Raw genomic sequence first — 26,015 nt, forward strand, 5'->3', positions numbered from 1 at the left:
GAAGACTTAGTCACAGGAAATATTCAATTCTACCAGTAGACAGATTGAATTACTTTCATTTATCAGGTAGTGGGATGCTACAGCCTTTTGTGTTTCCCTTCCTGCTTTCACTGACTGGAAATTCTGAGATAAAGGTATAGTAGTGGTGAGTTTTAGGTACTGTCTTTGACTAGGATTTTATATCTTTAGGTTCCCAATATTTTCTTCTTCTAGTGCTTTCTTTTTTAATCTTTCTTTGCTTTTCTCCACCAACCCTTACCCCTTCCTCCTCTCTCATCTCTTTATTTATTTCCCATTATATAATGCTTATGCATTTTTTGCTTGGATTCTGTCTCGAATGCTTTTGGAAAGCATATGGGGTATACATTATAAATAAGTAAGTAGAATATTGTTCATTCAATACTTGAACACTGGGTCTCCCTGGTGGCCCAAGTGGCTAAGACACAACCTGTGAAGCTGTCTGCAGCCACGGCAGCACGAGTTCAATTCCCGGCCAGCCAGGGAGCAACCCACATGGCGCAGCAGACCTCTCTCTCCTGTCTCTCCCGCTGCTTCCCTCAGCAGTGTATTTCAGTCAACCTGCCTGTTCAGTTTCTCACTCTGTTTCTGGTGGATCCTCCCACCCCTGATGCTTCTGGCATGTACCCCAGTTCTTGTATGCATAAATAAATAAATCTTAAAAAACATACTTGAACACTGGAGCTCTCAGAAGCCTATTTAATATCATACTCAATATTTGTCAAACTGCCTTTTTTTTTTCTCCATTAGAGATAGAAAAATGAAGGGGAAAGAAATTAAGAAAAAGAAGGGAAAACTCACAGCCATTCAAACTCCAGCTAACCACAGTAGATATGTATAGTCCTGCCTTCCCTGACTTTCCTTGTCAATAAAATTGCAGCGATCAGATTCTGAGGTAAATGTGTATCATCTTAGAAACTTCTTCATCCCAAACACAATTGAGCAAATCAAGCTGAGACAAGGACAAAATGAGTTTTATTACCACCGAGGTCTTTCTGAGACTTAGCCGGTCAGTTCTTGTTCTGAAATAGGCTTCATCAAACGAAGAGTGGCTCCCCTTCAGTTTCTCGGAAAGGTTCCTATACAGGCGTTTGGCAGCATTGGGTGATGATGGAGTGCTATGTTTTTTTGACTGAGAAAGATGTAAATTCTGCATTTGTTGGGTCATTTTCACACGGAGGTTCCTAAAAGGAGGAAAATCTGATGTTGTAGCATTTTACACAACATAATTGTACATCAACAAATAATTTTATCATTTTCAGTAACCATCTGGATTCCTAATAAAATATTATAGTTGGAAAGGACCCTAGAGATCATCAAATGCAGCTTCTTCATGTTATAGATGAGAAAGCTGAAACCCAGGGATGGAAAGCAGCTTGTTTATGGCCATATAGCTAATTGTTGGCAGGAATGAAATGGCAGTCTCCATTTACTGTGTACACATACACATTTACGTAAAGCATATTTATGACACGACCCTCTACTAAAGGTCTTTTGGTCTCTATCTCACTGGGAGGAAGTATCTCATTTTATTACTTACAGAGTCTGTTCGGTTCCTCTTGGGTGTATGTAATTGGGATCTTTCTACTTACCTCCTTCCAGATGCTGCCCCCTGTTGGGTGTGTGAGAGACTGTGATTGCTCCCTGCAGATCCCCCTTCTCCCGAAGTGTTAATTTGTGCCTGATGTCTGAGACCTATAGGCCTATCCCTGCTCACCCCGGATGCTCCAGATAACATCCTCCAGGTCACTCACAGCTAGAATTCTCCAAGTACTATTTAACTGCTATTCCACAAATTTCTAACCGTGTCCTCATCCATGTCACACCTGAAGTTAGTTCAGGAGATCAGACATGCCATTTCAAAAGTCATTCACCATTTTATTGGCTATCAATATTGAAATACTGCTGTTACCAAGGTGATGGCTGCCTCATATGCATATGTATATTGGATTAAAAAATGCATGGATAAAGTTATTGGTCAAGGCAGTTACATTCAGTGTTGCTAGTCGCTACTCCTGGTACAACTTCTGGTGCTTTGGACCCAAATGTTTCTGGAGCGTGCTGTTGCTTTTCCACTAGCTTCCTTTAAGCCTCCAATGGAGTGTTCAGTTTGTGGCACTGCCACTGCTACTTAACTGTGACCATTAGATTATCTCCAGTCCTTGTTTATTTTGTAAGCTTATGAATTCTGTAATATAATACCATGCAGAACCTCTTTTATTAACAAAAATCTTTATAGGACTGACTTGAATTATTTCCCAGTTCCTGCAAGATAAAAATCTGAATTCTGTAGGCTCATATACAAATGTTTACAGCTCTAGTCTTATCTCCTCCTGTACTTCTGCATTTGGAGTTTGAGTCTTTCTGACTTCCATAGAGTTCTCTAGGTAATTCAAGCTCTCTCCTACCTTGGAGTCATTGAATACACTGTTTAGCATGTACTGAAATTCCATCTGTGCCTTCACAAGTAAGGAAATCATTGCTGATCCTTAGAGTCTATGCTAAATGGCCTCAGACACCCCAGGAAAATGTATGCATTTCTTTACTCATGCACTTATTTTATGCCTGTTATAGTAGATATCTTATTGTATTACACCTGTTTGTCTTTCTATGCATGTCCCTTCTATCTGTATTCTTCTCAAGAACAAGGACTTCCAAGTATTAATTTTTATATCCTCAGCACCTAAAATGTATCTGCCTCCAGGTAAAAGAAATATGACAGACTAGGACAGCATTTGCTACTCTTCCACCAATTGCCTATGTGATCTTGGACAAGTCACTTAACATGCCTGAATCTTTCTTTCTTATTTATAAAATGGGGATAATTATAACATCTATATATTATGGTTGTGAAGATTTGGTGAGATAATACATGTAAAGAGCTTGGAATACAGGAAGACTCATGGAAGAAATGGTGTTTGTTATAGAAGATACTCAATAGATACCTTAGAATAAATGAATGTACATATGAAAGTCTATTACATGTAATACACAAAGGATTACCCAGTAAGCTCATTTCCTTTTCATACCTCTAAATTAAGTTTCATGTCTACTAGCACCTATCAACCGTGACTTTTACTTTAACAATGGAGATCCATTTTTGTTCCACTTTTATCTTTAGCCACTTTTTAAGTCTTGTTCACAATTTTCTTCAAGACCAAAAGAGTTCCTAGTGCCATACAAGTTGGTCAGGCCTGGTCAGTATTAATCATATCCATCAGGCCCTACCCAGTCTTAGCCAAGTGATCATTTTGGTATTTGAGAAGATAATGTAAAGCACTCTCTGTAAGATGTAGTATATGTGGGTGTGTTTTCATACTTAAAAAATATTTTAATTTACACAAAAGCATAAGTGGAAAGTGTAGGTGAGTTGATACCTTTCCCCTTCTATCTACAAATCCTTTGTCTTTGATACAATGGCAACTACACTATAATATTATAATATTTCCTCTACTTCTTTCCATCCTCATAAAAACATTCCAGATTGATAGGCAAGCTAGCTCACATGGGGATAGCCTTAACCTCTTTCTTTCTGCCTTCTGTCTCTAGCCTTTCCTTCAGCATTAATGTCCCAATTCAAGCCATCTGTCTTGTCTACATCATTATCATTCCCAAAATAACTCTACATTCTTTTGTATCTCCCACAGTGCCCAGGAGTCCAGTAAATAAATTCTTGTCGATTGATCAAATTCCAGTAACTTGCCCTCTAACTACTGACACCTTCCCACATGTCCCCTTTTGTCTTTGCTCATCTCCCATCTGTTCCCTTCAGTCAAAAATAGGTTGACTTGCTCTTCTTTTTGACTTCCTTCTCATACTGTCCCAGCTGTCCCTTTCTTCCAGCCATCCTTTTAGCATCCTTCTAGATTTCATCTATCATTAGACTTTCTTTTCCTACTTTGTAGTTAAAATTTTATCTAATGAGAGATACTTAGACAACTTTGTGTTATCTCATCTCATAACGTGCATGTCCCTTCCAATTAACAGTGCTCTTAAATTTTACCCTTATGAAAAGTGACAGATATTTGAGAAGTCATGTAGCTTTGGTGCTGGAAGTTAGGAGACCCATGCTTAAATCATGACATTGTTATTTATAACCTATGTGATTTTGGACATTATTTCTTTTAAAGACTCTGAGTTTGTTTAATCACATATAAAAAAGAATAATAGGCCATTGCTTCCAGAGTTGTGAAGTTTAAGTAAATTAACAGAAGAATGATTTCTATCCTGTTTGGTACATAGTAATCACCTGATAATGAGCAGCAATAATTAAGGTTACCTCAAATGTTCTTCCCAAATGAGAGATAACCAAGTATACTGTGATAATTTAAATAGTTTTCTTGTTTATTTTAAATATTGTCTTGAAATTCAATTTTATGTATTATATTATTTCATTTATATTTTGATAGAAATTATTAGTTTACATGTTTTAATATGTAAGCTTACAGTAACTTGTAGGAAGTAGAACTTCATATTATTAGAGGGAAGAGAGGATGAGAGATATGTCTAAAGCCAATTGAAAATTAAAAGAAACAATAAAAATATAAAGAGAAAATGTAAAATGAAGTAGTATGGCTAACACTGAATTTATCTGTGAGTGCACTACATTCAACTGGTTTTCTTTTCTAATAAAAAGCAAAAATCTCAAACAGAGACTTTGGAAAAAGCCAAGTTGTTCCCCTAAAGAAACATTTCACAGAAAGATTAAAAATAAGAGAATGATATGTCAGTGGGAACAGCAAAGTAAAGATCTCTGAAAATCCCCTCTTTCATAAAAGCATTGAGAACATTAGTAAAAATTGTCAGCATCAATTTTTTCAGAACCCTGGAAATTAACCAAAGGTTTGTAGTAATCCAGGAAATGTTTATTCAAGAAAAGTGGCTGAATTTGGTAAGAACAGTGAGCTTTGTGGAATTTTTAACTTTTCTTATTTCTATCTTCCTTATGGTTATCTTGAAAACAAATAGTCTACATTCATAGTAAAAAACAGTGGCCTAGCAGTTACTGGATGGTGCTAAATGGTGATAGAACTCCTTCCAAACCATTTAAAGAGAATTGTCATTATCTGACTTGTCTAGTGTTTCCCTGGAAGACTCCACTCAACAAAGCTTTTCTTTATTTGACCTAACTAGAATCTCAGCAAGTATAAATCATCTTCTTCTTTGGAGTGTTTGCTAGGAAAAAAAAAAAAAATCAGCTATTGTTTACAATCATAGCTGCCCAAGAATATGCATAAGAGTTGGGGTAAACAGCATACTAACCAAAAAATTTAAAAGGAACAGCCAAGGAATGAGAAGGCCATAGAGTACTTTGAAAAGCTTTGGCAGGATCTGGGGATCTAGCAGATCACATGCACATCTAGGGGTGGGGAAATTCTCAGAAATTACCCAAGAAGTTTCTAAAATCTCATTTTCTGTCTGACTTTGAGACGCTGTGCAAGCAGGAAGGTAAAGCTAAGACAGAACTGCCAACTGCCTGGTGAGTTTTGAAGCTGTGCCCCAATGTTCACATAGAGCTCCTTTGCAAAGACTAGGAGACTTATTGGTTCCAGGCATTTAAGAAAATTCCCGTTCAATCATTAGTTGACCACAAAGTTAACCAAGCAGATACTTTAGTAGCCACATATAACAAAAAATATAGACTTAACAGATTAAGCTCTGAAAAATCACTAAATAATGAACACCAAGGAAAGACAAAAATCCAACTTCCAGGATTGCCACATTATGTTTTTTAAGATAACTAGTCTTCAACAAAAACAACAAAAATATGAGATGTGCAGAGAAACAAGCACAGGAAATAGAGCAGTCAATAAACATTGCCCCCAAAGAAGTACAAATACTGGACTAATTAGACAAAGACTTTAAATAGGATATTTTAAATTTGTCCAAAGGACTAAAGGAATAAAGGAGATTATGAGAACGATACTTTACAAAGCAGAGAATATCAACAAAAGAGTAGAAATTATAAAGTGAACCCAAAACCATACAGAAATTCTGGAGTTGGAAACTACGATTATTGAAATGAAAAATTCACCAGAGAAGCACAACATCAGATTTAAAGGTCAGAAGAAAGAATCAACAAACTTGAAGATAGGCTAATTGATATTATTCAGTCAGAGGAGCAAACAGAGAAAATATGAGGGAAATGATCAAAGTATCAAGGGTCTGAAGAACACCATCAAATGTACCAACATACGCATAATATCCTTATCCCAGAAGGATAAGGAGGACGAGAAAGAATATTTGAAGAAAAAATGACCAAAAGTTCCTCAAATTTGATGAAGAACATTAACCTGCACATCCAAGAAGCTCAATAAATAGGAAAAATTCAAAGAGACTCAGTCCTAGATCTGTCATAATCAGACTGTCAAAAACTAAATGTAAATAACAAATTCTTGAAAAAACAAAAGAGAAATAATTAATTACATAAGAGGGGTCCTCAAAAAAATTTACTGCTGATTTTTCACCAAAAACCAATTAAGATATTGAAGTGAGGGTGACGTATTCAAAGTGCTAAAAGGAAGACTGTCAACTAAGAATTTCTCTAATCATGAAAACTAACCCACAAAAATGAAGGTGAAATTAAGACATTGACAGGCAAAATCTAGGAGAATTTGGGAATAGATCTTCCCATAAGAAAAACTAAACCTAGTCCTTCAGGCTTAAGTGAAAGGACACTAGGTGGTAACTTAAATCCATATGAAGATACACCTAATATTGGTAAGGAAACTATGTAGGTAAATATGAAAGAGTAGAAATATGACAATATAAATCCATTTTGTTTGTAACTATTTTCTCCTCTCTATCTAAAAGAGAGTGAAATGAAGATGAAATTATGAAAATTATTCCATTCACAATAGCACTAAAAAGATGAAAATATTTAGAAATAAATTTAGCAAAGAAAGTGCAAAATTTACTAACCTCTCCTCAGTTATTCTGTTTGAAAGTGTCATAGATTCTTGTTGGGATCATATAATTCCTATATCGCTCATAACAGCAGCACTCTCAGTATCTTTGCACAGAATTGAATAGAAAAAAAAGAGATTCAAATGTTGAATGAAATACTTTAAGGATAAAATCACTATGTAATGCTAGGGACCTGACAGGGAAACTACTTTTGCTGTGTTAAGTCTGGGATATCAGTCTTCAGAGAGCATTCCTCATTAGCCAATTTCACTAAAAAATCCAACAGGCTTAAATCCATAGTTACATTTCATTCCATTCTTCAGCCTCAAAATAATCAAGGTAGTTTAAAACACAGTATTAAAAGCAGGGACTTTGATAGCAGGTAATCTAGCTTCAAGTTTTGACTTTACTTATTTTTTTTAAAGATTTATGTATTTATGCATACAAGAACTGGGGTACAGGCCAGAAGTGCGGGGGGTGAGAGGATTCACCAGAGACAGAGTAGGGAGCAGAACAGGCAGATCTACTGAAATGCATTGCTGAGGGGAGCAGTGGGCAAATCAGGAGAGGTCTGCTGCGCCACGTGCGTCACCTCCCTGGCTGGGGATTGAACTCGTGCTGCAGTGGCTGCTGTCAGCTAATAGTGCTGCGTCTTAACCCCTTGCGCCAATAGGAAGGCCCCTGACTTTCCTTATTAACTGTATAATCATTGGCAAATTATTTAGCTTCCCTAAGTTTTAATTTCCTCATCATTAATAATATGCCTCATCCCAGTTATTACAGTTCTCTCTAAAGGGATATTGGAGTTTTAAGTGAGATTACAAAAATATGTGCATATATGTTTGTGTGTGTAATCTAGCAGAGTACCTGAAATAAATACATGTTCATGAAATATATATATATATATTTTTATTGAGGTAACATTGGTTTACAACATATATGTGATCCAGAAGTCTAGGCTACACCTTTTTCATGTGTATGTCACCATACACACCCACCACCAAGCTACCCATAGTCCTCTACCAAGAGCCCCTTTGACACTTTGATCTCCCACTCTCCTTCCTGTAGCCTTAATTCTTTTTTTTTTAAATTTTTAAATTTTTTCTTTTTTTCTTTTTTAGAGGCATGTATTTTTATTTGTTTGTTTATTTATTTGTTTGTTTGTTTATACATGCACTGGGTACAGTCAGAAGCGCGGGAGGGTGAGAGAATTCACCAGAGCCAGAGCGGGGAGCAGAGCAGGCAGAAGGACCGAAGTACACTGCTGAGGGGAGCAGCGGGCGGCAGGAGAGGTCTGCGCGCCATGTGGGACCCTCCTCCAGTGGCCGGGGAGCAGCCGGGGATCGAACCGGCGCCGCAGAGGCTGCGGGCAGCTTCACAACCCAGCGCTCAACCCCTGCGCCACCGGGGAGGCCCCTGTAGCCTTAATTCTGCAGACAGATTTCTTGGGTTTGTTATTTGTTTAATAAATATTTTTTAACACATTATTTTCAGGTTCATGGTTCTGAAACCATAGATTAGGTTTCATTGTCTAGAGTTTCACAGAGTTGAAATCAGCAATATGTACACTTTAAAAAAATTCGTGTTCTTTAAAAACACAATTTCTTTGTGATTCATTCATATTGTGTGCATCAACAGTTTTTTACTTTTTATTGCTAAGTAGTATTCCATTTTATGGCTATACCACTATTTACTAATCCGTTTGTTATTATTTTAATAAGAAAAATTAAAATCACGGGTTTTTTTCTTAAGAAAGAAGATGCATTTTTTATATTCTTCTTCAGAGAGGCTGAGGGGACCTGAGCTCCAAAAAGAAGGGGAAACAGATCTGTTAGTTGAAGGTGGATGGGTCTCTGGCTACAGGACAGACTTTAGGAGAGAGTTAGAAAGAGACCCTCTATGGGAAAGCTAATTTCTAGTTTTATATATTCTTTTTATTTTTCAAAAACCAGCTTTTAAAATAACTTCTTTTGTCCCCAAATCTTTAAGAAAAGTCATGTTAAATGTTAAAGTCTGTCGAACATGTAAGAAAGAAATGCCAATTTTACACATACTTTTCCAGAAATTTGACTTTATTTCTGATGCTGGCATTGTCCTGATACCAAAACCAGAAAAAAATACATTACAAGAAAATAAAGCTATCACTGAACACCTCTTATATACATAGAGACAAAACCTCAACAAAATGTCAACAAATAAAATCTAGCAATAAACTAAAAAGGATAATACATCATGACATAAAGTACATAAAGTACAAAAGTACATATATGGTACTTTGTACCATATATAAAAATTAACTTGAATTGAAATAGATTGGAGACCTACCTGCAGAAACTATAAAACTTCTAGAAGAAAACATAGGGGGATGTTTTTGTGAACACGAATAATTTCTTAGAGACATTAAAAGCACAAGCTATAAAATAAATTGAACTTCGTCAAAATTTAAAACTTCTGGGGCCTCCTCGGTGGCGCAGCGGTTGAGCGCTGGGTTGCGAAGCTGCCCGCAGCCTCTGCAGCGCCGGTTCGATCCCCGGCTGCTCCCCGGCCACTGGAGGAGGGACCCACATGGCGCGCAGACCTCTCCTGCCGCCCGCTGCTCCCCTCAGCAGTGTACTTCGGCCCTTCTGCCTGCTCTGCTCCCCGCTCTGGCTCTGGTGAATTCTCTCACCCTCCCGTGCTTCTGACTGTACCCAGTGCTTGTATAAATAAATAAATAAATATTAAAAAAAAAATAAAAAAAATTAAAACTTCTGCTCTTCGACATATTACAGGCCAATCTCACTATGCTTTTGGAGAGCTGTGAATCTACGCAGAGCCAATCTGAAAGGAAAGAATGACCATAACCTGGAAAATCCAGATTGAAAAATGGCAAGAGTAACATGTGGAGAGTAGAGAATGCTAAGATTTACCTCTGAAAATAGCTATTCTCTGGCCTTTGGCCTCTTGCAGATACTATTGCCACTATTCTGTCTTGTACCACCAGTTATCTCATGTGAAGGTTGGGTGTTGGCATTGGCCTCTATCATGCTTACTGGGACAGTAGCTGCAGCAAATCCGAAACCCAACCCATGGAGGCTCCAGCCTCACTCATGGCTATGCTGAGGGACTAGGTAACATTTTCTGGAAATGGGAAAAACTGGAACAATGAGAGAGAGGAGACTGTAAGAACCTGCAGATAACTTCTTCTCCATTCCTCCCCTGCAAACTGTTTTGAAGCCTTCTTGGATGAAATTACATATAAACAACTAGATGTATTTTCTCGTGAAGTCTTATATAGTTCAATCAAAACTACCTTTATTTATATTTCCTCCTTCCTTGACTCATCTCCATTTTTCCTTAACTCTGGATGCCCTAAGGTTGTATTTCCCAATATCCAATAGAACATTTCAAAACCAGGTTTGCCTCAGGCATTGTTTTCACAATCTAAGACAAAATGTAATAACCCTATGAGAACATCAGAGCTATTATTATACCTTCATTTTACAAACAAAGAAACTGAGGCCCAGGGGCCTCCCTGGCGGCGCAGCAGGTTGAGCGCAGCACTGTGAAGCTGTCTACAGCCTCTGCAGAGCGGGTTCGATTCCCAGCCGGCCAGGGAGAGTCCTACATGACATGGCAGACCTCCCCTGTCTCGCCCGCTGCTCTCCTCAGCAGTGTGTTTCGGACAGTTTGCCTGTTCTGTTCCCCGCTCTGTCTCTGGTGAATCCTCTCACCCTCCTGTGCCTCTGGCCTGTGCCCCAACTCTTGTATAAAAATAAATAAATCTTTTAAAAAAAGAAAAGAAAAGAAACTGAGGCCCAGAAAGGTTAGATAATTTGTCTGAGTTTTATAGCCAGCAAATGGAGGAGACAGGATTTGAATTCTGACTCCAAAGCCCATGCTCTTAGCAACTCTGCTATTAATTCTGCCTGAGGGAGCTTGGTCTGGCTGCCTGTCAATTTCTTTTTTCTAGACTTTGATTCTGAAGACAAGATCTTGCCCTCATTATGAGTTCTGGCTTGTCCAGAGTCCCTGTGTCAGCAGAGCTTGGTTGTAGAATTTTCTCATCATATTTGTTCTGTGAAAAAAGATTGGAGCCAGTTTGGGTGAAGAGCAATTGTAAGATGAAACATATCAAAAACAGGAACCCCTACGATTCTCGACAGCTGGGTAGACAGATACATTCAGTGAAGAGACTGGAACAAGATTGCTCTTTAGGATGTGATGTGAACTAGGGACTGTCAAACTTTGCCCTGTCTGTCACTAAACAGAATAGAAAGTGTGACCCCCTCTTTACTCTCTACCCACTGTTAACATGAAAGGCATGTCTTTGATTGCTAAAGGGTGGCCAATTCTATCACCTAATTACATAGAAGAGGGTAGGAGCAAACTTTCCCATTCCTGTGCACTTAAAGAAAATACATTCAGTTATTCAGTGATAAGCTCTAAAGTCAGCTGTGAATCATCCTGAGGTCAAGCTGATTTTGAAACATTAGATTGAATATTGGGAATACAACTAATTTTTGAAGTCTCAAATCATATGTTTATGAGAAAGAAGGTGGAAAGACAAACAACAGTGATTCTGTGTATCCTGTGATAGATCTTAAGAATCTGAAGCTAAGTAAGACAGGACCCTTCAGAGGGTGACCAGCTGTCTTGTTTTACCTGGAACTGAGGAGGTTGTCAGGATGGACTTTCAGTCTTAAAACTGGGAAAGATATAATTAAAAATAAATAAATTATTAAAAAAAAAAAACAAATTGGGGGCCTCCCCGGTGGTGCAGCAGGTTGAGCACAGCGCTGTGAGGCTGTCTGCAGCCTCTGCAGCACGGGTTCGATTCCAGGCCAACCAGGGATATTCCCACATGGCGTGGCAGACCTCTCCTGTCACGCCCGCTGCTCCCCTCAGCAGTGTATTTTGGTCTGCCTGCCTGTTCTGTTCCCCAATATGTGTCTGGTGAATCCTCTCACCCTCCTGCACCTCTGGCCTGTACCACAGCTTGTGTATAAAAATAAATCTTTAAAAAAAAAACATTAAAAAAAAATCCAAACTGGGAAAGTTAGGCAAGTTGAAGTGATTTAGTATACTTACCTGTACCCCAATGTGCTCATAGCAAGACTATGGCTATGCAAGTATATAGTTGTGAAGTAGCAAATATATTATTGTGAAATTATGGAACAATAGTAATGGCTTTTGCTTCTATAGAACTCTCTGTGAGCCAGACACTGTTTAGAATAATGCTCATCAAATCAAATCTCATAAGTAAATATAAGCAGTTTCATTATCCCCATTTTAGGTAGTAAGAAATTGAGGTACCTCCAAGGGTGCCAATGTGGTATCTGGGTAATTGGATCTAGATTTTAGATCTTAACTGCATTTTTAGAGAATTACTCTGGTAGCATCTAGAGGGTGGTTTGAAAGCAAGAGAAGGTTGTGCTGGGACCAGTCACAGAGAACAACCAAGTATAAAGCACCTGATAAAATTCCCTAACTGTTGGTGACTTCAACTATAGCATTTCACTTGGGGGATGGGAGTAGGTTGGACATATTAAAAAGATGAAGGAGGTCCTCCCTGGTGGCGCAAGCGGTTAAGTCTCAGCACTATGAAGCTAGCTATCAGCAGCTACTGCAGCATGAGTTCGAGCCCTTGCCAGGGAACTAATCCACATGGCCCAGCAGACCTCTCCTGTCTCACCTGCTGCTTCCCTCAGCAGTGTATTTCAGTAGATCTGCCTGTTCTGCTCCCCAGAACAGTGTCTGGTGAATCCTCTCACCTCCTGCACCTCTGGCCTACATGCCAGCTCTTGTATGCATAAACAAATAAAATAAATCTTTAAAAACAAAAAGATGAAGGAAATACAATGGACCAGTCTTGGCTAGTGATTGGATGGAGGAGCTAAAGAATTCAGGAAACACTCAGGATAACTTCTGTAAGGCTTGCTTTGTTGACTGGTTACATAATGGCTCAAAAGGAATACGGGAGGAAGAATGGATTTAAATGGCAAAAAAGACTGAGTTCAGCTTTCCGCCATGGGAGTCTCAAGGGGCTATAGGAAATTTGGATGGTATTGTCTAATGTGAGTATTCCATAACAAGAAGGAAATAGCTTGTGCTAAAGGATACTTAGCTTTCTGATCAGAAAGCTGATCAGAAAGTTCTTGGAAACAGGTTTGAAATAAAGAGAAAGCAGAATCAGTATAATATTAACACAATACCTTTTGGATTTCCCATGCAGTCGAAAATATTTAATACATTCACTTATGGTAAGGTATGAATGAATTTATTATTCTTCCTGAGAATATGTGTATTTTACAAAAGACAGCAATACTTAACTGGGTTCCTGATGAAAGAATTTCAGATACCATAATCTTAGAGCATATTTTCTTTTTTTCCTTTTTTTTTTTTCCAAATAAACTGTCTAAAATCATGGTACATTTGCTGTGGTTCATTCTATGTGATTAGGTATACGAGTAATTAAAATAACTGAAAGTTGCTCTAAGTTCTATACATGGATTCTACTCACCCTTGAAATAATTACCCCAAACACTTATATGTTTCAAAATATTAAAGATCTTCAGTACCTTGGTATTGCAAGTATAGAAAATCAGTTATTACTCATCGATATTGAAAAAAATTAACATGATTTATTTGAATTTGAAGTTTTTAAAAAATTTTTCTTTTCACCTCTATTTTCCACTTCCAATCTCCTAAGTATGATGATGCCTCCCCAAACTTTGTATCCCTTAGATTGGGCGAGCATGCATCTCCTCACCCCCATATAAACTCTCATCTGTGAGTTTTTGATGCATGGCCTCTGCATTAAAGTTCATGAACAATAATCTTGATTACCTATTGACTCTTTAACAAGAAAGGTAAAAGTGGTATCCCATGATACATTAATTGAACCTACATTGTCTTCTTTGAAACAGTCATTAATAGAAGGAATGGAGATCCAGGGAGATTCAAGGAATTTTCCAAAGACACACACAGTGCCCTACTATCCTGATATTTCACCAGTTCTCTAACCACTAGGCAATTCTGTCTCCTTCTTGTTGGAATGCCATCACTTATGAAATAGCCAAGTCACATGGGAGAATGACCTGCTCTTATGATTGAGTGACCTGGGGATCCTTTCTACTAGGCAAAACTTCACCCATCTCTCAGATTTCCTAACTTTGGTTTTTATTTAGAAAAGCATGCTGCTCACTGTTCCAACATCATCCATCTTTGTCAGCACCCAAGGCCACAACTTCATTTGAACTGCCAGTGATATACTGCAGATAGAGTGCACCCAAGACATTAAACTCTGTATGACATTTATATGGACTTTGAGCCCACCAGAGATGAATTGAAGCTGCCATAAAGCAGCCAGGTAAACAAGAGACTGAGGCGGCATGCTGGTGCTGGTGCTGCTAGTGGTGGTAAAAGCAATTTTACCATTCACTTCTCCCCTCTGCAGAGGCTGTGGTACATCTCACTTAGGAAATAAATTAAGTATGAAGATTTTGGGGGCCCAATATAGAAGAAACCTCAGCCTTAATTATCAGTGATACTTACAGTGGCCTGGGTAACAGGATACTTAGAGTCTCCCACTTTGAACCCAGTGCACCCCATCAGCCATATATCTTCATGGAATAAAAAAGGGGCTTAAGCAGCATAGATGCAAAAGTGTCAGTGGGTCAAACAAGATGTCCACGCATGCCCATTGTGTCCCCTGGGCAGTTATTTTCAACATCACGGTAATGATGTTATTTATGGGCATGATCCCCCATAAAGACATAATGCTGACATTCCATTCTACATCCCCAGCCTGCAAGCTGGATTAAGGAAAGCAATATACTTGAGTTTGTGTTCAAGGTTATCAGCATGAAGGCACCCATCTCTACCTGGTCCAACAGGTATTTTGTAGGCACTTGGGAAAATGATTAGAAAATGATTTTATACAGCAAAAGAATATATTCTTTTTCATAGCTAATACTAATCAGTTATGCAAGCATTGATGTCCTTAAGCTTGCTGCAAGCAAAATGCCCAGCTATCAGAAATAGGGCTTCCCCACCCCCGTCCTTGCCTCGCCACATGAACGTGTCTGTAATGTTGCAGACCACTGTGTATCTACTCATGTGCATTCTTCATGGACTGCCTGCGGCTAACTTTGGAGGATGCAGAATTCTTCTGTCTTTTAAACCACAACAACATATACACATTTAAAAAATAACCAGTGTCCAAGGAAGAAAGCCCACCTTCACGAGAAAGACAAACAATTAATTTGACTTACCAGTTTAGGTTGTTCGAGGCAGCAGGGGAACAAGTTGTTGGTAATTGTCCAGAGCTTTCATTCAATAAATCACATTGGCTTTGCTTTCTCCTGTGGCTCAGCCTCTGCGCAAAGCAAGCGAACCTCCTTGCTATTCTGTGTAAAGAATAAAATGCGAACAGGATTACTACAGGCAAGAGCCGAAGTCCATGATCACTAAGCTACTCTTAATGCAAAATAAAAGAGCAAATGATGCACAAGGAGAGAAGGGGAGAGGGAAACAGCTTGGCTCAAAATCTAGGTGCATTCTCGGGACTGCAGCCCCGGGAAGGTTTGATTTGTCAAGCCCTTGTGCGTGTAGTAAAAGGATACCATGACTTCAGTGTGCCTTTAGCCTATTGTATCTGTCAAGTCCATTAGGAACGGCATGCAGGAACAATAAGCCTCACGGTTCTGAATCAGACCTGACTGTCACTCAAAGATGAGGAAAGGGACAGCACGGCAGCCAGTTAGCTTTGCGCTACATCAACCGTGAGCAAAGACATACCGTCTGGCATCCAAGAGCCCATCCAGCAATCTGTGGCCACAAATGATGTACAGCTCTCCTGCGGCCACTCACTCCCTTACTCCCACACAGCCTGGGACCAGATGCATACCTTTGGCAGTCACATCCCCTCACCTGAGGGTACCTTTGCAATCTTTACAGGTTCCCTGCAGGAGCAAGGGCATCCTCAGAGAGCTGCCAGTCCAGTTAGGGCTGCTCAAGCAATGCTTGAGTTTCTGTCTGAGTAGATGCTGATAAAGTAGTCAGCAGAGCTGGGAGTTAGGACACCAAGAGCTAAGTGTTAGGAGGAAGATTCCAGTGCCGCTTCTATGCTGGTCACACACGGGTGCACCTGGCTCCTTTCACAGCATTATGCTTTACATGACTAATGCAACACACAAAATGGATTTCCTAGAAAGCCGCTTTGATAGGCATTTTTTAAGTTTCTCTCTGAAATAAAATGGCAAATGACCTTTCATAAATAAAGTCGCTTATTATATTAGGGAGACAGTGCTGATTGAGACACATATGAATAACACACACACACACACACACACACACACGTCCCTAGCAACAGCATTACGAGTTTCTAAAGCTCTATTAAGATTCTCTCTTTGCCAAATGAAAGCTTAGCTTCTGTGATGACTTCAGAAATAATTTTGGACCCTTCTACTAGGCATTGATCTGATCTGTTATTTATATCTAAAGTCAAATTAACACCCAACTTTTGAATGTGATTCTGTGGCAAAGCTGGAGAAAGTCTCTAGGTTATAAATAAGAGGGTGGAGTGTTTTTCTTTGGCTGTAATTAATTAGAATCTGGAAGAAGTCATCTCATATTCCTGAAAATCTCCCCCTTTCCAGAGACATCATCTCACCCTAGAAGCTCAGTCATCCCCACCGACAGTTGATGTTCTGGTGCTGGGATCTGAGGTGAGGCTCAGTGACTCATAAAACTTGGGTGTCAGTTTAGTTTTTCACAACTGTCTTTGTCTTTTCTTGTTAAGAAACCAATTTCTCCCTGGATTCTTTAATCTTTCTTTGTTTCCTTGGTCTTGTTTGTCCATGAAGTGTTGTTACAAATAGTCTAATTTGGGATATTCACACACTTGAAGTTCAGAAAGCTATTTTTTTTCATCATGGATTAAAAAGATCAGGGTACCCCACCAGGTAAAACTTTAACCTCATCTCTAGAAGAAGAACATTGCCTTTAATGCCAGTTCACTTAAATTTCACCTGTTGGAGTAGCCAAGTGACTCTGAATAATTCCACAAAAGGAATTCCATAAAAGGAATTATTCAATTCCTCACAGAGGTCATGCATTCAATCTGCTGTGCAAACTTAAGGGGATGATGCCTCCTATAATTGAGGCATTTCTTTCGGGAGCAAATGCTCAGATCTGAGTCACACTGTGAGCGCATGTCCATTGCAAAGGCGAGCCATTCATTCGTCCATTCTTCAACAGACACTTATTAAGTGTATAAACTCTTTGGCATACTTTAGCAAAATTCTCCATGATGTGGTTCTGCCTACTCATAAGCCTAATGTTTTGCCACCTTCCTCCTTGGCCTCCATGCTGTAGCCTTTTTGAATGTCTCTCAACTTGTTAGACATGTCATGCTCTCTCTTAACGCCAGCATTCTGCATGTAATATTCTTCTGCCTGAATCCCCAATCCCAAGTGTCTGCTTATTCATGTACAGCCTTAAAGTCTTGGCTTAACCATCACCTGCCAGGAATATTTTTCTAACCCCTGGGCTGTTAGATTCTCTGCTCTGTGGTCCTATAACACCTTATCCTCTCCCATCACCCTATCTATCACATTTTGTTGCATTTACTTGTTTAACATCTGTCATCCCTGTTACACCATAAGCGTTTAAGAGCAAAGTCTCTTTTTCACTGTTCTATTTCCAGTGTCTAACACAGTTCTTGACACTTAGAAAACATTCAGTAAATATTTAGTGAACGTTTTGTTGAAGTGCTTAGCATTAATTTGTTGAATGAATAAATAAACCATCCCAAAGGATAACGGGGGTCTGAGAACTGAAAAGACCCTAAAGTTCACTTCGTGCATCTAATTTTTCTTGCCAGTGGCCATCCGTGCAAGGCTTCCCCCCTCTGATTATCCCTTCTTGATTAATCTCAACCCATACTGATCACATCTCGCTCCTCCTCCCCAGCACTTTTACAGCACGTTCTTGCTTTTTGTTCTCCAGCTGTTTCCTCGAGTGTGTCTCATCTCGATAAACTGGTATTCTCCATAATGCCTAGCATAAGCCTGCAATTATCAGATGCTTGATTTATTCAACAGCAAACATGTGAACGGGGAGTTAAATGATCTGTCTTGTTTTAGAAAGATTACTCTGGTATTAGGGGACGGATGGACTGGATCGGCCAGACCTAGTCAGGATTCCAATAATGACCACAGCACAGAGATGGGATTTAAAAGCAGTTTTGCCCTGTCTTTCCCTCCTCTCCCCCGCATTACTTCACCCGCCATATCATAATACCCTTGTTCTCATTTGGAATAGTGAGGATGTTTGTTCCATACTCAGGACATCCCCTCCATCCTGTTCTACCCCCATAGTTAGTACATTTGCTTCAGTTGCTGGTGAAGATGTCTGCCTGATTTAAGCTCCTTTGAAGCAGAGATTGCATTTTAGTTATCTTGTATCTTCCTCCTCCAGTGCTCATTAAATTGCTAGCCCAGTGCCTTGAAGATTATAACTGCTCCATAAATATTAAGAAAAAAAGAGCATTTATATGAAACTCATTGGAGAAAGCACTATGCGTAGTGAGGAGGGGTACAAAGATGAATGAGGCATCTTTTCAAAGATAAGAGATCTATTTAGAGAATGAAAATCAACTTATAATAAAGGAAAAAATTAAATAAATGCCATCAAAAAGTCTGAGCAATATGTCAGGGAGCACAGAAGAATCAATAATCCTTTCCGGTATGCATAGGGAAGATTCACAGAACAAGTTACAGTGGACCTGGATTTGGAGGAATGAAGACATCTAGAGGTTGAAAAGAAGAGAAGGGGATGGAGTTAAGACAGAGTTAGACTATTGGGGGACGATGAGTAGCTAATTGAGTAGTAGTAAATAGTTATGGATGGATCTAAGGGAGTTTAGGCCCCCAAAGTAGGAAGGCGCTAGACTAGAGAAAGCTCCAATACTATGTTAAAGAGTTTGGACTTTATGCTTTAGGGTCTCAGCGGGTACATGCCGGTGTAGTAAGATCTTTGGTCTAGCCATTGGGGGAGCTGTAAACTAAGATGGTGAGACCTGCAAGCAGAAAGATGGTGGTGGTGAGGGCCTATGAAATGTCAATTAGGAGATGAATGTGAGATCTACTTGGGCTAAAACATATAGGACATAGAGGACGTGTCAGCAGTACAGGAGAGAGTCAGGGAGAAAGAGAGGGAAAGAAGTTGAAGATGACTTAAGTTTCAGCCTGCGTGATGGCAGACATGTGTACAGACATAGAGACAGTTTGGGCGTGCATGTCACTGAGTACCTTTTGAAGATAGAGAAAAGAGCAGGAGACAGTCCTTGGGCCACGGGAATGTGCCTGGACTGCTTTGAAGCAGCCATCGGTAGCAGCTAAAGCAGCAGTTCAGGCTGTGACAGATGAACTACCTCTGGCAACATGCAGGGTCATTTGTAGGGGAAAGGGTGTAGAGTTTCCCTACAAAGAGGACTTCCTGATTAAATGCGAGTTTGCAGTTTCCCATTGGCGTTGTTTAGCTCAGTGGAAAGAATCCAGGTTTGGGATGGGCACTTTGAGCTTAAATCCTCTCCATGTTCCTCACCAACTGCATGACCTTGGGCAACTTTCTATCGCTGCGTCTCAGCTTTCCCACTTGTAAAATGAGGGATTTGGACCAGTTAAATCCAAAGTTTCCTTTTAGATACTGCTCTCTGATTTGTGAAGTGCAACATACAGCATATTTGTGAAATGAGGGCCAAAGTCCACCAACATCAGCAGGTAGCAATGTCCACTCTCTCCTGAAAATCGTGCCCTTGCTTTGAGAATGTCCATATATCATTGCAAATACATGTCTGCCTTGCGGTTAGTTCCATGTGGTTTGTTTGTAAGACATAAATTTAAATTGATCACTTTTTGATGACCATTTTCTAACAATTTTTCACTTTTTTTAAGCAAAGATTTTTTTTTTTTAGGGTGCCTTTTCATCAGCGTCTCAAAATTAAATTATGGGAAGAAAGAGGCAGTCCCTCACTGTGGTCAGCAGAGTCTGGCCAGCCTGCTTCCGCTCCCTAATCTCCTGACCTTCCTTAGGGCGCGGCTGCTCAATAACGCCTCCGATTCTTTTTTCAAAAATAAAATGTGCTACTTATCGAAAGCTGCTAAAAAGGAGACAAAAAAAAATAGGAAAAGAAAACTAACACCCCAGGGTGTATCTGAACATGCTTATTATGAGCGAAGTTGTTAGTAATGAATGTGGAAACTCTTCCTCCTCCTCCCTCTCAATTTCTAAGCCCCAAAGAAAAAAGAAAAAGGGGTGGGGGGGGCATTGGCTATTCATTCCAAAGCAGACCTTTTCAAAAGGTGCAGACTGTTCATAGGCATGGTATTTCTTGATTATTTTGTTTTAAGCACCAGCTGACCTTTCAGACTAAAAGTAAAAGTCCCCAAATATCCTGAGAAACTCGCTTTTGGACTTTTTTCCCTCCAAGTCTTGGAGACTCGACTCATGACATTCAAAAAGATTCTTCAAAAAAAAGATGGTCCGGATGACTTCTAGTGTGATTTGATGACAGAGTGTTTATCTGAACTAATCATGTGAGATTTTCCAGTGTCGCATTTTTGAGAAATGGGATTCTCTTAAGGAGGTTACAAACACTTCACTGAAAGCTTTCCAAGAACGGCTTCAGACCGCCTCTCAGCAGCCTCTCGCCGGCTGTAGCACCGATGTGATAATCAGGGTCCGTGCTTCTGAAAAGTCTTCTTGTTCTGACTGCCACCCTCCTTTCAGTCATCATTAGAATTCTCCAGCTATGAATCCCCTATTGTCTGTGTGAGCCCGGGATCCCCCACACCATGCCGGGGAAGGAATGTGAACCTCCTAGGTCTGGCTCTAAGTCTCAACCTTATCCAGCAGGTCACAAAGCCCCATTTATACACAGCTCCAAAGTTTTATCATAATTCTTTATCTGCTCAGCCTCATATATCCTCTAGGGCAGTCAGGAGACGTTTGGTAATGAAGCCCATTTATCCTCATTTTCTCAATTGGCACACTTAAAGGTCTAATATTTATGTTCACACTGTCCTAATTTTGGATGTCAAAGATACTCTACCAGACAAGCATTGCAGGAGGATAATTGAACGGCAGGACGAGTTCACCAGAGTCTGATACACGATGTGTTGGTCATGTTACCAATCATTGCATCCAAATAGTTACCTTTAATAGCGTGGTTGAAAAATCATCATAAATGCTCCCATTCATCAAACACCTCCTGTGTGACATGCAACAATATCACTGAATTCTCGAAGTGACACAAAGAGGATTGCCATATTTTATTAATGAGGAAAATAAAGTTCAGAGAGATTAATTAACTTGTTTATGTGTACGAGGGGGCTGAGCTGAGACTCAAACCCAGATCTCTGACTAAAATTTCATGCCATTTATACCCTATTTTTTTGCCTTTTACCAGAAATAAAGTTTGTGAGTTGACTTTAAATAAGCATGATATACTGATTTTCCATTACAAATACATGAAGAATAATGAACTTAGGACTGTTAAAGTGAATGACCAACTAAGCAATGAGAACTTCTCTGATAAGCATTTAGCACAAAGTCAGGTCAGAGTAGGAAGTGGTGGCATATATTTCACCTATCAATAGGTGGCAGTATTCACCTAAATCTCTCCTAGAGGAATTAGTACAGGTTATTTCATACAACCACCCCAAGGCCATCTGCATTCTTTGAGGTACTGGATTTTTATCATAATGAGCAGCATTTATAATGAATGGGTTGCTAACTGGTTCTTGATCATGCCTCTGTATAATGACATTTGAACTACAAGGGGGTCAGGGGGAAGATGATGAGCTATCAGAGATGTTGAGAGCCCTCTCCATTCACAAAATTCATTTTGACCCTTCCTCCATAGAGGCCTTTTATTTGCAACTCAAAACCAAAGCTGATTTTTGTGTCTTCACTTACTTTAAGAATGTTGTGCAGAATTTTAGAATAACTTAAAGATGAAATTGTAAATGCCCTGGCATTTGATAATTCATAAATGTACAAATCAGAGGAAGAGTTTACTCAGATTGGGACAATAAAGCAACAGGCAGGCTGCATGGTTTCGACAAGCCAAAAACCCTATATAGATGTATATGTACCCATCAAGCCATATGAGTCTTCACTTAGGAAGCACGAAAACTGGAATCTATAAAGTAAGTGTTTGGTATATAATCTAGCTCCATCTTCTAGCTACCAATAAGAGTCTACCTAGGATTTAGTTCTAGAAAGAAAACAGGTGTGGTGTTAGTGAAAGAATAAGGTGAAAGATTCTTATACCTACATTTATGTTGATGTCTCCATTTTTACCTGGGCTACTTAGAATTGATCACTATCAATGATAAACAAGAAGCACTTAGAAATCAGGTAAATGAGGAGTCCTAACTCTCAGAACTGAGAAATTGACTCAAGTAAGATTCTCAGGAGACCAAATCTCTCAAAAGCATTCAGATTGGCTGGTGATTAAGGAACAAGACCTCAGAAACAGAATAGTCATATTCTCCTTGATGTCTCCATAATGAATGAGTGTTTTTCTCTCCTCTTGTGTTTGTGAATCTATGTTAAGCATCCTCTGAATAGTCAGTCTAACTTCGCTAGTGTTACTGTTAGGGGGAAAGGATGTCCTGAGCAAACTCCATACAGGCTTTGTGGACTCCACCCCTACTCCTTCAAGACACTGGGAACTACAAATCCCATGATCCCCAAAGGGAATTGTGAGGACCTAAGGACGGAATTAAGCAGCCATTTTCTCTGTTTGTAAATAAAACCAGCCATGTCAGTGGGGTCTGGGGCACTTGGCTCATGCTCTTGGCCAGGCAGGTTTGGTTTCTGCAGGTCACTTGGTATTCCAGGTCGGCAGAATGGTAGGACACATTTAAGAATTTATCTCCCTCTTTTCTCCCTGAGTTGTATATTTCCTCATTTCTCTTTCCCTTGTAAATAAACCTTTGTTAACCTTTTGTGTGTGCCTGCAGTGTAAGTCCCTTTAAAGTGCACGGCTGAGGACCCACAGTCAGGCAACCTGTTTTAGAGCGGAGTTGCCTTGTAGCAGCTTGGCGCCCAATGTGGTTTCCAAGTTTCATCCATGGTTGACCAGCCCAAAGTAACTCCTTGCGTTGGCCACCTAAAGCACACTAGTCTGCAGGATACTGGTAAAAGTCTTTGCCCCAGGTCTTGAACAGTTTTTTTTTTCTTGCATATGCCTCTGTCTGGTCTTTCAACCATGAGCTTAAGCAATTTCATTCCTAGCTTAAGTTCTTTCAGGTTTTTTCTACCTTGACCTTAAGTAGTCTTTTTCCATTAAACATCACTACCAGTTTTATAAACTTAAATAATTTGGTGCAACCGGGGCTGTGGCACAGGATTTTGCTTTTATATACTTATGTGGGTGCCTTGCAAGCCATCTCTGCTTTGCAATCTGTGTTTCTGGCTGTTTTCCTGATAGTGTGTGTGTGTGTGTGTGTGTGTGTGTGCACCATTGGCTACATTGTTGCTTCTCTGAAAGCTGGGTGCTGCACTCCACCTATTGAGACCATGCAGCAACAAATTCAGGCTCTCAATTTAGCTGTGCAGAGTATGAGGGAGGAAAACCATGCAGTTCTTGAAAGTGTGCAGGACCAGATACAGGTTGCCCTCCAAAAATTGGATGTGGAGGAGGCTCGGCTAATGGCACAGAGAAGGAATAACCCTTCCCCTTCCCAGGAGGACTGCAAGAGGGCAGAATTAGAAGAGGAGGATTATCATTTGTTGCATTCCTTAAACACCCCAGGACAGAATCCTCTTCAGTGTAGCAATGTTCCCCCTGTGCAGACTCCTGAGGCTTCTTCACAGTTTCTACTGCCCTCCAGGGAGGAAACTAAAATGGCATCTCCTCCCCACACTAGACTCGTCACCCACTTTGGCAGGAAGGGTCACCCTGAGGCAGGACAGTTTCCTCTCAGACAGATGCCATAGGTGGCTTGAATGAACATGGGCGACCTGCTGGGTATTTTTGGTCACACCATCCCTTTAGCACCATGGGCCTCCTAAATTGGAGGAGCTCTGTCCCTTCATACTGGCAGGCTCCTAAGAGGATGGCGAACTTGTTTGCCTCTATCTTCCTCTCCCACCGCCGTAACTGGGCAGATATACAGTCTATGCTTCAAACTTTGCTGACCCTGGATGAGCAGAGAATGGTTTTCAGGAAAGCCAGGGAGAAGGCTGACCGTCTCCACCAACAGGATGGAGAATCCCCAGAGCCAGAGATGAGTGTCCCAGTGGTAGATCCCAAATGGGACCCCAACAATGGAGGAATGGCGATGTTAGAACTGTATAAAAAATGTTTATTGGTTGGACTGCAGCAGGAAATCCCCAAATAAAAAAAATTTAACAAAATATTACAACTTGAACAGGGAGCTGATGAGGATCTATCAGAGTTCCTTGAAAGAATTATTCAGACGAATACCCACCACACGGGTATAAACCCAGATGCCCCAGAAAATGCTTGTCTGATCACTATGGTGTTCATCACACATAGTGCCCAGACATAAGGAAAAAATTAGCAAAGGTGGACGGTGTCACAGAGATGAGTCCGTCCCAGGTAGTGGACTTGGCATTCCGGGTTTACAACAATAGGGAGGACAGGAGACCAAAACCTGTGACAGTTTTCATACAAAGAGAGCACAGGACAGGATTTCAGGGAAACAGTCATGGACTGAGACGTGAGCCCAGAAGAAGTGAACCCCTAGGGAGAAATCAGTGTGCTTACTGCAGGAACGAGTGACATTGGAAGTACAGTTGTCCCAGATTACAGGTGAGCAGCAGACGAAATAATTGCAGAAGACAGGACAGAAGACTGAGGACACCATGACATGGCGATTCACCCAGGGGTTACTGGACGGAATATAGATGGAGGACACGGAACCTGGAACCAAGGACAGAGGAAAGGAGACAAATGGTAGCATAGAGTAGAGGCTCAGATGACAATGGGGAGGACAGATAGAGAAGAAATTAAGAGCCCAGTACAGAGGAAAGGAGACAAATGATAATACACAGAGAAGGTTCAGATGAACAATAGAGGGGCCCAGGGGCTCCAATCGATCTAAAAAGGCCCAGAAGGAACTGACCCAGAGACGAAATCCCATTGGTCTTATGAACCCATTGAGGACTTAAGATATTTATTTAAGGAAAAGACAAAAACTTGAATGTTACTGACTTTTCTTTTCCAGTTATTGTATCAGGATATCCAAGGATTCACTTTTCTAAAGAAACCTTGAGATCGGTCACATGCTCTAATCAATCTCTTTTCTTTCAAAGTTTCAGAGACATGAAATAACATCTAGAATCATGCATATGCTGGTAGTTTTTTTTTTTTTTTTTCACACAGAATGGCTTTAGATCTTGATTTTGGTGTTTCCTTTTAACTTCATTTTGCCCTATGAATGAAACTGCAGTTGTATAAGATATCACGCATGTGATAAATGGTAACTAAAGAGCTCGTTGTGTCTACATGTTGTATGTCAGTATGTCCTTTCCTTGTGTTCTTGTCTTGGCCTCTAGTGGTTGACAAAATGATATATACATGGTGCCTATAGACATTGAAAAAAAATTAAAGGTTATGGTTTGATTGTCAACATTGTAATACTGAACTAAGCCGGTGCCTTCATAGAGATTGAATATTGATGTTTCTGCTGTTTTCTGATATTTATGGCAAATCTTCCCAGAAATCAAAATTCAAGTTAAAAAAAAATTGGTAGTCTGTCATTTGGTTGATAGAAGGAAATTCTGTGGAGCCTCAGTAGAGCTCCTGAGACACTCCACAAAATTTCTCCCTTTCCTCCTGGGAAAGGCATTAGATGAATTTGTCCTATTTGGCTTATCTACTAGAGTAAAACTAGAAAGGAAGCATTGTCACTTGGGAAAACAGGTAACACTTTGACATGTACAGAAATGTTCACATTGGTTTTCTAAAATGTGTATACAACCTCTCAATACCTGATACATATGTAAATTGTCAATGGTGATTGTTGCCTTGCAATATTATATAGTACAGAAATTGTTTCTGGAGAAAA

At 39.9% G+C, this 26,015-nt stretch overlaps 1 protein-coding gene across 1 annotated transcript in view; it reads right to left on the bottom strand.

Moving 5' to 3' along the window:
• Positions 1-26,015, bottom strand: part of ANKFN1 (ankyrin repeat and fibronectin type III domain containing 1) — a gene marked incomplete at its 3' end in the record, with an annotated part of 361,393 nt that overhangs the window by 132,551 nt on the left and 202,827 nt on the right. The window contains exons 3-4 of the mRNA XM_084238232.1: positions 15,180-15,314; positions 1,001-1,202 (exon numbers count right to left, since the gene is read on the bottom strand). Coding sequence (XP_084094358.1) covers positions 1,001-1,186 — 186 coding nt within the window. The 5' untranslated portion in view covers positions 1,187-1,202; positions 15,180-15,314. The remainder of the gene's footprint in view (positions 1-1,000; positions 1,203-15,179; positions 15,315-26,015) is intronic.

This window comes from Talpa europaea (assembly GCF_964194135.1).
Source record: "Talpa europaea genome assembly, chromosome: 7".
In the NCBI taxonomy this organism is placed as follows: domain Eukaryota; kingdom Metazoa; phylum Chordata; class Mammalia; order Eulipotyphla; family Talpidae; genus Talpa; species Talpa europaea.